This window comes from Haliaeetus leucocephalus, unplaced genomic scaffold (assembly GCF_000737465.1).
Source record: "Haliaeetus leucocephalus isolate CR32 unplaced genomic scaffold, Haliaeetus_leucocephalus-4.0 Scaffold228, whole genome shotgun sequence".
NCBI classification, from domain to species: domain Eukaryota; kingdom Metazoa; phylum Chordata; class Aves; order Accipitriformes; family Accipitridae; genus Haliaeetus; species Haliaeetus leucocephalus.
The window spans coordinates 16,109,633-16,123,259 of record NW_010972664.1 but is presented as its reverse complement, the minus strand read 5'-3'; the positions used below and the strand labels follow the sequence as shown (position 1 = coordinate 16,123,259).

The window sequence follows — 13,627 nt, the reverse complement described above, 5'->3', positions numbered from 1 at the left end:
CTAAGCCCCTGGCTTTTTTTAAAGGAAGAAGGGGAAAAAAAGGGAAACTACTCTAGTTCTTCAAGAGCGATTGAGAAGCCATCTGAGTAACCAGGTGGTATAGCTAGTTTCTCCATACCACTTGCAAGTCTTTCCTTAGTCCCCACATGGGCAGCCTCAAGACATCAGGAATCAAACTGGTAAATGTTATGAAGTCAGAAGATGTTTAAATCGATCCTGTAAGTCTGTTTCTTGCCTGCCTTTCATGCTTCTGCTGGTGTAAGTGAGACGAGATAATTTTCAGGCTAAAAAGGCAGCTTTTAATACCCACAAAAATGCATGCCTTTTCTTGAACGCTCACTTGGAAACTGCCTTTGCTCATCCCCTCCTTTGCCAGTGGATCCCCATATTCCCTTCAGACCCCAACGAGCAAGATGCAGCCTGAACCGAGGGATGAATGTCCCAGGTACGCGAAGCATTACTGCTACATAGGGAATTTGTGGGCAACTGTCAACAACCTGTATTTGCTCAGCAAATTTTGAGTGTAAAACACTTTTGCAATACTATGCAGCTTTCTAATTGCTGGAAAAGCCTGAATCTTGCAGAGCTTTCTGTGATTATTGCAAGAAAAACTATGCTTGGAATTCTCAAAACGTGAAAAAAAAAGCATCTCACAATCACAGGTAGCTGTAAATTATTCGCGTTCCTTATTCCAGAAATGTTGCCTGGTACTTAAAATTTATAAACTACCTTGGCAATTGAGTTTATTGCCATAATTACACCTAATAACCTTTTCCTCCAGTTGCTCTGCGACCATGGGGCCCTGGGCAGGGGTGCCAGGGTGGGGGTCCTGGGTGAAGCTGGTTAGGGCAATTAAGGCCCATGGGTGCCCCTGAACCCTGACAGCAGCCTCCCCTCCTGGTGTGCCCCACACCCTCCCGAGAGTGGGGTTTCAAGGAGTACTCGCTGTGGAAAGTCCGAATCTGGGCTGGAGCATGCTCCTTGTCTGGTTCTTGGGCACACGCCTCGGGGTGGCAACCCTACTGGTCAGTGGAGAGGGAGCTTCCCCCAGCTAGAGTCCAAAATTTGCTTTGCCAGACTCCAAAATTTGGTGGTGCCCTGGCCGCTGCAGCCCCACGGCTGCTGGTGAGGGTGGAAGGGTCCTGGGTGGTGAGGTTTTGGGGTGGAGATATGAAAAGCTGAGTGAGCCCACAGGGATCCTGGGGGTGCACACAGCAGGTAACGGGGACGATCCCATCAGCAACGGTCAGGGAGTCTGCGTTCGCTCGCTGGAAAGCCAAACCCTGTCATCCATGGTGAGGGCTGTGGCTGGGTGATGCCGGCTGTCTGCGTGCCTCTTGAAGGCACCAGCACCACTGGCTTTGCCTGGCGGGGCTAGGAACAGGATTTGGACCGAGTTGAGGTTGTGCAAGCAGGTCACCAGCTGCAGGTACACGTGCAGCAGCTGGTGTGACTGGGTGGCTTTGGGGGGCAGTGGAGGGAGCGTGGGCAGACCCCGAGTGGCCGAACCCAGACCTCACGGCACCCAGCTGTGGGGCTGCCTCAGGATTTTCTCTCCTTGCATCTCTAGCAGATGATGCTCTCCAGAGAAGGTGGTGGGCAGCAAGGAAGGTTTGCTGCTGAGAACATGGCTGTGGCTCTGCCAGCACCCCTGGCCCTGAAATCACTGAGGAGAAAAGAGGGTCTGAGATTTGCATGTCTTGCAACATCAGTCCTCCAGTGTTTTGTTTGCTAGCTTATGGGATAAGGCTCTAAAAATTAAACCCTCAAATTTATTAAGTAGTGTCATAACACGTTGACACCATCTTTGTCCAATAAATAGCACCTGAGACACCAAAACTGGCTGGCTCCCAAGCCGTGCAGAAGAGCTGGCAGGAGCTGCTTTGTCCTGGGCTGCACAGGGCGATGCCAAAGCGCAGCGTGGAAAGGCAGCAGCCTGCCATCCTGTCCTCCTCTCCTGCCACCTCTTGTTGCACCCCTGCCTCACACCTCCCAGATCCACCTTCTGACCCCGCGGTGGTCTTCCCGCAGGGAAGGCTCCGCTTATCCTCGCCGTGTCCTCGGTGTCGTACTAAGCCCCCAAACCATGTGATACAACCTGGTTTACTTGCAGGCAAAACTTGCCAGTCACATCAAAACTGTGGGTGGTGGCAGTTGACTTCTAGCATTGCCGGAATAAACTCTCAGGCCTGCTAAGAGAAAATTCACAATTTGGCAAGTTTTATCAGTTTAAGGTGAGCTCTGTCATGATGTTTTCAAGTTTACTGAGGTTTTAAAGTATAATTCATATAAGTCCTTTCTGAAGGTGACTGTGTTGAGATTCAGTGTTCCAAAGGGCTGCCGTAACAGCTGGCTGGCAGACCTGACATGTCTCTTTCTTGAGAAATCCTACAAAAGATCCCTAAGGTCTTCAGATGAATTAAAACTGAAGTCTACACTCTCTAAAGCTAATAGTGTGTGATTGTATTGCTTATAGCAAAAAATCAATTTTTCTGATTCTGTTTTGTTTATGTTGGATATGCAGCAGCAGCTGCTGTATCAATCTTTTCTTCTTTTCCCTTGTTTTGAAAGGCAAAAATAGTTTTAAACAGAGTATCTTGATGGATTACTCAGATTTAGGACAGAAAAATCCTGCAGTGATTTGAGCTCTAGATAACCCAGGTGTGAATTTACAGATTGAGAATTACTTGTGAAGTTTTGTGTACCATGCAGTGCAGATGACATCAACACACAGTTCTTCATTTGACTCTTACTGCAGCTGTACTCTCCTAGAGGGAGGCTTTTCATAGGTTTAATTTATCTTTTTAATCTAGTATTTCACTTTGATGTGGGGTACAGGGTAAATCTTTCCATTTGGAGTCCTATGTACCTGTGGTGAATAATAAAATATCTAATGAATAAAGTCTTTGTGATGAATGGTGTTCAGTGAGATCAGACATATGGTGAGGAAAGGCCACTCCCCACTCGTCCCCAATTCCTGTCATTCAAGGAAGGAAAAAAAACAATGTGTCTGAGAAGACAGCAAAGCCTTTCAGGCCAGCAAGTTTTAGAAGAACCAGAAATTAAGGCTTTCAAAGCAAAAGAAGGATTTAAGGGCTTAAAGCAAAGTTTATGCGATTGCCTAAAACTTCAGCTCGTGTTAGTACTGCCCTTTTTTGAGGCAAAAAATGGTGCTTTGAGTACTGGCAGTGATGCACAAGCTGGTCAGAATCTTTGAACTAAAGATGTCCCGAAATGAGGTACCTCTTCTGTGAGATCGTGGGGGCTGGGGCTGAGCCCCCCAACCGCGCCACTCAGAGCCCGACTGTGCCGTAGGCTGCTCGAGAGTGAGCAGTGCTTTTCCCGCCTGCAAATAAAACACACAGGCATCAACCCAGCGGGACTTTAAGGGTGGTGGGGGAGGCAGAGAAAGGGTCTTCCGACCCTTAGACCCTCGGCTGCCGCCTCCTCCTCCTCCTGCCCTGCCCAGCCACCCCTGGGCCAGCATCAGAGATGCTCAGCCCACGAGCAGGCTGGTTCAGCACCGCTAACACGTGCTCAGCCCCAGGGAGGCTTAAAGCTTAATTCAGTGTTTTGCGAGCGGAGATGGAGGTGGTCATCACCATCCCGGTGGCTGGGGTGCCCGTGCTGAGAGCCGCCTGCCGGCTCTGCCACCGCTCGCTCCTCCCCACGGCTTTTGCTGCTCTGGTCTGAGCGGCCGGCCGGCCAACAGGCGAGGCAAAGCCCCCCACAACAGCTCTGGGCACGGCACCCTTGCTTTTCTTCTTGACGGGAGACAAGCGGTGTGCCAGAGCCCTTCTCCGCACAGCAGAAATCCCGTATGGAGTCCTTTACGTTTCATAAGAATACATAAGCACGTCCCTGGTTCCCTTTTTGGCTGCCCCGTGGCTGGCAGGCGCTGCTTCCCTGGGCTCGCTGCAGCCCCCTTGGCATGCTTTCCTTCCAAGCTTCGATATGCGGACGCCAGCACTGGCAATACCCGTGAGGACACATCCAGAAATGGGCTTGCTTGGGCAGCCAGTATCACGTTTCCCTTTTCTTGTACCTCCCTAGAAATTAGCTGAGGGGAGTTTTATCCAGGGAAAGCTTTTAAAGCTCACCTCTCCCCTTCTGCAGCCCTTCCAGTGGGAGAGAACAGCTCTGGGAGAGGATGGGACAGACAGCGGGGGCAGGACCCTCTTCAGCATCCCTGTTTAAATCACAGCCTGCCTCGTGCTACACATGGACAGTCGTAGGTTTTTCTCCTCCTCCTCTGTGGCTATATAGGTCACCTCTCCTCATGCAGTTGGGTAATAGTCTTATGGCAGCTTCAGGACCTGTACATGTGGAAAAGTTTCTCTTCTTAAAAAAAAATTAAAAAAAAAAAAATTAATGCTTTCAGTGGAGTTTAGCCTCCAGAAATAGGAGAGGGCTCACGCTACGTGACTAGACAGCATTACGTGAACCATCTGCAAGTACTCCATGGCCCACAAGCCACAGTTTAAAACTTCTTATGCAGAGCTGACCATAGGAAATACTTACTGAAAATAAAAATATACCAGAGCCTCCATGTTCTATTCATAACCAGATGGCTCCAGTGTAGCGTGGTGATCGGATTTTTAAGTCACCAACGATAATAACAGAAAGTACAGATTGCCAGTGCTTCTAAAGGGGTGATTCTTGATTGTTGCCTGTGCAAAGATTTAGTGTGTCTTAGTGTCATGAAGCACAACAACAACAACTCAGTTTATAATAACTTAAAGAAAAATTGCAATTTAATGTTAGAACTGTCATTTTAATGAAGAAGCTGTTGGTGCTAAGTTAACTCTCCTAAAAGTTGGGGTGATGACCAGAATTACTAGATTTTATTAATGGCACTGCTTTTAAATGACTGTGTAACACTGACCAACTAATAACCTTATCACTCAGTGCACTTGATGTGCTTGATAATACTTATCTAGTTGTGGGTGCATACTTCACCTATCAAATATTGAGAACGACTGGATGTTTTCTCGTCATATATGTTATTATCATAACATCATTATATTCTCATGTTATATTATGATGTTATGATATGTCATGATATGATAACATCATGATATGACATTATCATTTGAGATAATGAGACATCTGGATTGAAATACAAAATACAATTTATTAGTGAATAGTTACCCATTGGATCTGTATAAAATTCATTTTTCTTTCAGTCAGGTGTTGTCTTGATTTCTGTTTGTAGAGTAAAGAAACATAAAACCCTCTCTAAAGGTGAAAGAACAAAATTGTGAATATTCATGTTCTCTCTATTGCTAGTACAACTTCAACAGCATGACATAGTGTACTGTGGCTTTTTTTCTCTTAACTTGCCAACTGCCAGCGTTGCATTTCAGGTCAGCTGCTTTGCAGTTGGGTCTCTTGTTCTGCAAAGCTATGAAAATGGGGGGACTGGCTGGGTGTTTTGAACAGCCAGGGAAAATAAGTATCCAAATTTATTTTTAAATAAAGTGCAAGTACTTAATTCAGTGACACCCTTTTGATCTATGCAAGGAGATAGATACTTTAAAATCATAACCCACAGAATTCTCCCACTATTCCCATAATCGATCTACATTTGTTTCACTTTCAGGTATCGCCTAGCAGAAAACCATGGGCAATTTCAAAGGGCATGCCCTCCCTGGAAGCTTTTTCCTTCTTTTTGGCTTGTGGTGGTCAGTGAAGTATCCACTGAAGTATGCCTGTCGAAAAAACAAGAACGCTTGCTACCTTGGTTCCAGGGCAGGATTTCAGCGCCTGGAGTTTGTTGAGGGGATCATCAAAGCTGTCTTTGCCCTCATTGGTAAGCAAAGTGGACTTGGGGCAGACAACAAAGGCCGTGCCTTTTAATACTTTATCTTTTTAAATTTTGTTCTCTGATAAAACATATCTCATTGTGTTTTGGTGTTTTGTCCTTTAAACACCATGAATCTAAGAACTGATAGGGCTACTGATATTGATGACATAGTTAGGACTGTAACACGGTTTCCATCTGTAGTGCTCTTTTGGAACTTCTTTAAGGTCTCCTGACTACTTCACAGCTAGTCTGACTGAGTGTTCACATGCTGCTTACTACTTCAGGGAGGGAGATAAGATATTTAGGCAAAGGGAGGCTCTCACATGCACACTGGGAGCACCACACTGTGGGGACATTGCTTTCCTATTTTGAATCCAGCCATCTCAGATGTCGGTAGTCTCCACTGAGTTACTGATAAAATATGTAAATGCAGATGCTTCTTCATTAATGTCATTCCAAAGTGAAAATATTCACGCAGAAAGACTGAACTACAGCTCTTATTGCTGGAGGACTGTTGCAACAGAGTGTGTGTGGGGGCTGTTTCTCCTTCTGTTGTGGACTGGCCTGGGTACAAACCCACAGGGATGGTTTAGTGAGCTGTGCAGCTGACTGGAAGTGCCTAGTCCTTGTTTACATTCCAGCAGGCTGTATGTTAGCAATTTACCTTTATAGAGTAAGTAAGCTAAATAACAGGGGACCTGGGGAGCTTAGCACGTGTGGCTCTCAAGTTGAACAGGATCTTAATTTTTAGTATTTTTAGGTTTTTAGATTCTATCTTTTTAGGGTTTTAGATTCTATCTTTTTAGGGTTTTAGATTCTATCTATCTACTCTTCTTTAGACGCTCAGAGTTGCCTGGTTTTTAATCAAGGTGCAGGCTGTGCCACAATCTTGTTCTTGCTTTTCCTTCCCCTCTGGGAGTTGTATCAGTTCAGATACATCAGCACTGAAGTGATGTTGTGTGTACAGTACTCACTTTGATATGCCTTCAAAAATTATCAAAACCTAAAATAGCATTCATTTAGAGCTGGGAGTGGGGACATCTTTCCTACAAATCTCCCAGTCAGTGTCTAGAGACTGTTGGGCAGCTAAAACATGCATCTAGTGTTTTTATTTTCACCCTGAAACAAAAAGCTATTATTGTAAAGTATGGTAATTTCAATTCCAGTCAAAAACATGGACAAGAAACCCTGGCAAGGATAAACAGTAAAAGCAGCAGAAGGAGTAAAACCTGCTGTTTCTATGTTAGGAAAACTTGAAATAAGGGTGGAAAACCACTGCATTTGCTCTGCAGCGTATGTACTTATACAGCAGGATGCTGGCCCACACTTTATAAACAATATAATAAACTTTAACGTTTTAAAAGCATAACACATTTTAAACCCTTCCCAAACTTCATTGATGATATAAAGTATCTAAAAGCAGCTTTCTGCTGCCTGGAGTACTGCAGCTAGTTAGCAAGACACCGAGGGGCCAAGGTAAGGGAGGTGGTGGAGAAGCAATTCAAATACTAACTTGGTATACATTCTCATGGGACCTTTAATAAATCTGCACAGTGAAGGGATTTCCTTCTATGGCTTTATAGGAAAAATCCCCTTTGAATTAAGAGTCTGAACTCTGCCATCCTGCATACTGCAGGGGACTGAAATGGTAAATCTTTCTTTCGGGGACTTTAGCATGTGTTATACTCATGTTTGAACCACTGGGAAAGGCAGCTGAAAAATTCAGTCAGGAGACTACTACAATAGCAATTGTTTAAAAAAAAAGCAGCACAGAATAGCTGTCTCCTTTTTCACTGCTGGAAACTGCAAGATGCGAATAGTCCCACCAGGAGTGGAGCTGAAGCCTGGTTTCCTCTGGCTTTCTCCTCTCCGGATTATGTGATGCTTAATATATGCTTGAGCTCGCTCTGTGGTCTTTCCCTCAGCAAAGCAACTTATTTCATCTGTCCTCCACCCACTGCCTATTTTCTTGAAAATTTATATAAAAATATTATCTTTGAGGCCCTTGTGCATTTTCACTTGAATTTGGACAACATGTTAAAAACTTTATTGGGAATGGCTGAACTGGTCAGAAGGGAGCAAAACAGCAATCACCCAGAGCAATCTTCAGGCAGCCAGACTAAACCCCAAACTGACTGGTGTTATGCTGCGTGGGGATATATTGTTGCCTCTATTGTTTGTATAAAGACTTATCATCAGTCTATACCTTAAGCACCAGGACAAATATTTATAATTCTCATTTCATGCGCAGGAATGGTGGCTGAGCAGTTTGTTCCCGACGGACCTCATCTGAAGTTGTATAATTATGAGGAAAAGCACTGGGATCACTTGATGAACTGGCAACATGCCACCATGTACCTCTTCTATGGCATTTCAGGGTTGGTTGACATCGTGGCTCATGGGACCAACACACTGCCAGTGGCCATGGACAGGATGATGCTTTCCTTAGCAGTGTTCATTGAAGGTCGGTTTACCTCTCCCTGCAGAGGTGCATGTGAAACTTGCAGAGGGGTATCAGTCTTTGGTCTGGGAATCTCAAATCAGCCTGAGAGAATGAGCCTATGGGAGCTGGGTGTTTAACTCCCTTAAAAAAGATCAGCCTTGGCTCTCCTGAAGCTGCTGAGGGCTTGTCTGCACTGCAGCCTGGAGCATGATCACACACTGTAGAGGTGTATCTGTGCTTTCCTAACTGGCTCAGGTAGCAACAGAAATGTTATGAAAATAGCAGCACAAGCCTGTTTTGGTTAAGTGCTCAGTAGTTCGGGCATGTGCTTCAATGTGTGTACTGACATGGTACACGACTTGTTAGCTAAAGCCAGTGTGAGTCCATTTACCTGCACAGCAATTGTGTGTTGGAATTGCACTGGAGACACAGTTTATGTTTTCTGTACGCAGCCTCTCTCATAGCATCCCTCTTGTTACACTGCAGAGGCAGGTGAATGAGACTTTTTGTTAATGTGTTTTAAATGAAAGGTGACAGAGCTGCAGCTGCCCAGGCAATTTCCTGGTCTGAGCTCAAGAGCGGGAGTACACAGTACATAGCCATCAGTCTTAAAAAATTACTCTTACTCAGTTCAGCTAAGAAGGTGATATTGGCATAAAGAGAAATGCTAAAGGTTCACTGTTTTCTAAAAGTAGATGCAGGGAGATTACAAGGGAAGGAAATATCTTAAACTGATCACTTAATTTATTCCAGGTTTTCTGTTTTGCTACCATCTTCATGGGAGAGCCATGCTGGATGTTCATGTTCATCAGTTATTGCTATTTGCTATCTTTGGAGCTGCTGTTTGCATATTTCTGGAAGTTTTCTTCCGTGGCAGTATTGTGCTAGAGATGCTCCGTACAAGCCTCTGTATATTACAAGGCAGCTGGTTCTGGCAGGTAGGTCACTTTTCTGCCTTACGAATGTCTTCCTTCACCAAAAGTAGTCATTTACCCCTTTGCAGATGTTTCACAGGTGATATAATATGCCTTTTAAACACAGACCTTGAAGGACTCATAGAAAACAATGTGCTCTTAATGTCCCTTTAAAGAGATGAAAGAATTTATCATATCTGTTTTACAGATGAAGAAGCCATTTTACTTCTAGTCTTTTTTATTTCAATCAATAAAAAAAGCTAAGGTGGTTTTGTTGAGCTCTCCCTTGTGATTGAACGACCCCTCTCATCTCTGTAACATCCTGTTCAAGATTCACCAGCCAAACAGCAGTGATTGTACAGCCTGGCAACGTATGCTGTTCTTTACAAAGCCAGTTCCCACTGTCAGCTGCCGGAGCAGTGAGTAAATGTCCAGCGGAGTACTGGACAGGCGAGGCAAAGCACCTATTGACATTGCGTGAAGAGGAACGAAGGCGCAAATTATCTTTCATGTTGGTTGCCTCTTTCTACTTTCTAAAAAGCGGTTCAACAGTAACGACCTAGGTTTAAAAGGTATTTGAGCTCCCAATTCGCATTAAGAGGCTGAGTGATGTAAGGCCTCCTGCTTTACCAGTGTTGGGGAAATTGAGCAGAAGAAGCTACAGCCCAAACTTTTATATTTCAGGGATGTGGCTCCCAAAAGGACTTTTCAAACTGTAGCTGCCATGCCTTCACTTACTTGTGATTCTATCCAATTAATAGATATTTGATAGCGCCCCTCTCTCTGCTGTCAAACAAGAGACAGAATTTAATGAATTGCTCGATCTTGTAACAAAGAAATAGGAGCACTAGTGCCGATGTGTGTTTCATCTTATAGTGGAGAACTGAGGTCACTCCAGTGATTTTTCTTTCCGGCATGTCTAGACTGGCTTCCCTTTTTTATATGCTGGCCAGACATGATTAATAAAAACGTTTGCTGTTCCTTAGGAGAACTGGACACTCAGCACCAAATCAAATATTTAAATACTTGCTCTGGCAAGGAGACAGACCTCCGAAACAGCTATAAGTGAATGCAAGAACCTAGTGCTGCAGTACTTCGTGTTTTATTTTCTTGTTTGTAAACTTCTCTTCCATGATTTATGAAGCTTTACATAAGAGGAATTAGTTGCGACCGTTTATTCTTTGTTGTCTGCCTAGTCTAATTATAGAGCAAGTTATTTATTTAGCTTTGGAGACAATGCAGTTTTTGTTTCAAAGTAAAAAATTGAAGAACTAAAAATACAAGAGATTTAAGTGTGGCTTTTTTTCACACCTGCATAAGACTTCAACCGTATGTGTGACTGAAAACCACATACCGGCTGCAGCATGACAAACTTGTAAAAGGTAAAGGGACTTTCTTTCTGCATCATCAACACCCTCATTCATTGAATTCTCTGCATGGAAATGCAAAATGCACTCCTCCACTCCTTCTTCCTCTCCTCCTCTTCCCAGCTCCTAACTTCTCAGCTAAACTGCTGAGCAGTGACTTTGAAGAGTATTAGGCAGTACAGAGGACCGGTGCTCGTCAAGGCAGACCCCTGTGTAGCCATGGGATTACTAGTTTCCCTGTTTATGCATTAATCTGAATTTGATCTTTCCCAGCTCTGAATAAACAAACCAGCTATGTATTTCACATGAACTTATAGCCTTTGGTGAGAAAGCTCCATTTTTACACGATTTCAAAACCTGACCTTTTCCCTGGATGACCCAGAAGAAATAGACTTACAGCTCGCCTTTATTTATTAATTTATTATTCATCTTCTGAACCATGTAACACATTCCCAGATGCTGTTGGGAAGGAGTGAGTCAGTGCAAATGGCCAGGCAGGTTTGCTGGTTGGTGATGTGCTTGCAGTTCAGACCATACACGACTGAGCACCAGCCCCTTTCCTTACAGTACGTAATTGTGATTGCTGCAGGACTTGTTGGGCCAGCTCCTTAATTTGGTGGGCAAGAGCAGGAGGTCTCTGGGACTGGTTCTGCATCTTCAAAGGCATTTCTGCACAAAACTGTGTGAAATGATCCATCGCACCTGAGTATGACTGCAAAATTGTTTTTAATAATGATCACAGAAATGATCGGCACTATAAGAAAATGAAATGCCTGCCTTGTGATGGGTAGCATAATACATGATATGGCATAGGATATATGTCAAATGACATTTGCTAAATATCTTTTATTTTATTACAGATTGGTTTTGTGCTTTATCCTCCAAATGGGAGCCCAGAGTGGAATCAGACGGATCACACTAATATGATGTTCCTGACCATGTGCTATTGCTGGCATTACGCCTTTGCTTTTCTTATACTTGCAGTGAATTACACAATCGTCAGCTGGTAAGTTACTTGAAACGCTAAAATGTTGGAGACCAGTCTATTTAGTCTAGCAGGAGCTTTATCTTAGAAAAGTTTCACTGACAAATCAAAAGGTTTCCACAAAGTAATTAATTGTCTTGCAAAGTAAAATAAAAATAGATATTGCTAATCAATGAAGACAACATGACTTATTGCTTCAGTGGAAAGGGGAAAAACATTCATAAAGTACAGCTCTGACAGCACAATGCTTTTCACATAAAATTAGCTCTTTTTGATAGTGTTCCACATTTGTAAGTGCAGAAAGTTACAAGGAGGAGAGACCTTTTTTCCCCACATCATCCCTCTTCTCTCCCAGTGCTTCACTCTAATTCCAAGTGGCTTAGTCAGCAGGCTTCATGATTTAACTTTGAAGATTATTGGACAGGTTTCATTGCTAACATTTTCCTGTGATTAGACCTGATTTCTTTTTCACTACCCAGTTTCATCCCCTAATTTCTAAAGTTAGCCCTTTCCCTTGCCATCCAGTGCTAATTCTGACAAAATTCCAACTGTAGAGTTTACTTGGTTGTAAAAATGAGCCTGATTCTGCCATGTGTGATCACCTTCTGCCCACGGGACCTTACCAAGCCTTTGCACTCACTGTTCTAAACATGTTTCTCACCCCTCGCTTTACCCCTACCATCCTACCAGCCCTATTTTATTGTGCTTTCGCCATATGTAGTTCTTGCAGTCTTGCTTTGCACTGAGGGGGTGCCATGTCTTTTTGGATCTCAGTCCAAAAGGCACCGACACTCAAGGCTGGGTAACTGGTTCGCTGTGTAAAGGATGGCAACTTTAGAGAAGGTGACGGCGATCTCACATCCCTTCTGATGCTGAGAACGGCGGCGGCTGCTGCAGCATCAGACAGGCTCCCCCCAGGCTGATCAGGGCACGCTGCGCAGAGTTCCCATCTGTGGGGAGGCTGGCCAGACTTGCTTTTCTTCACAGCTTTATAGTCCTCTTCCAAGTGAATACAGCTATCGGTCTCGTACCTGCACAACACTGAACTTTCTAGATGTTACACTGAGGTTTGCTTAAGGTGGACACTCTTAGATGTATCCATAGGAACAAGCTCTTACAAGCAGTACATACAGGTGGTATTGTTAAAGGCAGCACATACTAATGTCACGGTACACACTCACATTGTGTAGCGGTCACTCATGCTAAAATGCAGGTATCTACAATTCAGGCCTGGGGTTAAATTCTGCCCAGATTCTGCTCAAAATCAGTATCTCCACTGTCCTCCACAGTGGCCCACTTCAAGTCTTCATAAATCAATCATCCTAATTCCCCGATGAGATGCAAGAGTTAAACAGTTTTTTACCATGTAAAAATGGCCATATAAGCCTTTGACTTACTGTTGACAACTCTTTTGTTGTTGTTGTTGTTGTTTCCAGGGCAGTTCGTTCAAAGGTTAAACAGTCCCAGTCCATGGAAATGGGATTACTGAAAACATCTGAACGAGATCAGGAGTCAGAAGATGAAATTTAGTATGAATATGGCTTGACTAGTTTACCTGCTCTACCATTAGGCTAACGGATACCTCATTTCTAGATTTGTTTGCCATCTTATTCATTCTTTACTACAACATGCTATGCAAATATCATCCCCTGGGTACTGTCTACGTCTACACAGTTACATCTTTATTTGCGGAGGGTAAGCCTGGTATCAATCTGTGGTGATTGCACTAGTACCTTGCTTATCACATGATTTAAAGAAAACCAGACTAATATTAGACAAACTTGGACTGGATGAGGTACTGTGATGAAGTCTGTGTGTTTGCCTCATTAAAAGCTAAGTAAAATGTTTTCCAGCTGCTGCTGAATGGACCTAATCCATAATTAGGGTGTCCAAATGAGCATGTTTGTTGCCCTGCAAATAACTGCATAAATAACTGTGCAGAACTGGAAAACAGTAGAACAAGAGAAAACAATCAGAGTCTTACAGCTGTCTGGTATAACACCTTCGTGTCTCTGCTTGTGGATTTACACTAAATGGAAAGAGCTACTCACTGCAAACCCATTCAGCATTTCCTTGAAGAGTGTAGTGTGTTCACTCTTGCAGAGACACTAC

At 43.9% G+C, this 13,627-nt stretch overlaps 1 protein-coding gene across 1 annotated transcript; it reads left to right on the top strand.

Annotated features, from left to right (window-relative positions):
• Positions 1–5,600: 5,600 nt before the first annotated feature.
• On the top strand, positions 5,601–13,362 carry TMEM45A (transmembrane protein 45A). Its single transcript, XM_010567346.1, has 5 exons — positions 5,601–5,812; positions 8,058–8,270; positions 9,003–9,187; positions 11,391–11,536; positions 12,952–13,362. The coding sequence occupies exons 1-5, from the start codon at positions 5,623–5,625 to the stop codon at positions 13,043–13,045; spliced, it is 828 nt and encodes a 275-aa protein (XP_010565648.1). The 5' UTR covers positions 5,601–5,622; the 3' UTR covers positions 13,046–13,362.
• Positions 13,363–13,627: the final 265 nt, after the last annotated feature.

What these genes read in the sequence shown, in the direction of transcription:
- TMEM45A (XM_010567346.1), top strand. Translation starts at nt 5,623, where the DNA reads ATGGGCAATTTCAAAGGGCATGCCCTCCCTGGAAGCTTTTTCCTTCTT. An exon ending in AGCTGTCTTTGCCCTCATTG is followed by an intron (nt 5,813 to 8,057) that starts GTAAGCAAAGTG and finishes TTTCATGCGCAG; the next exon opens with GAATGGTGGCTGAGCAGTTT. An exon ending in AAGGCAGCTGGTTCTGGCAG is followed by an intron (nt 9,188 to 11,390) that starts GTAGGTCACTTT and finishes ATTTTATTACAG; the next exon opens with ATTGGTTTTGTGCTTTATCC.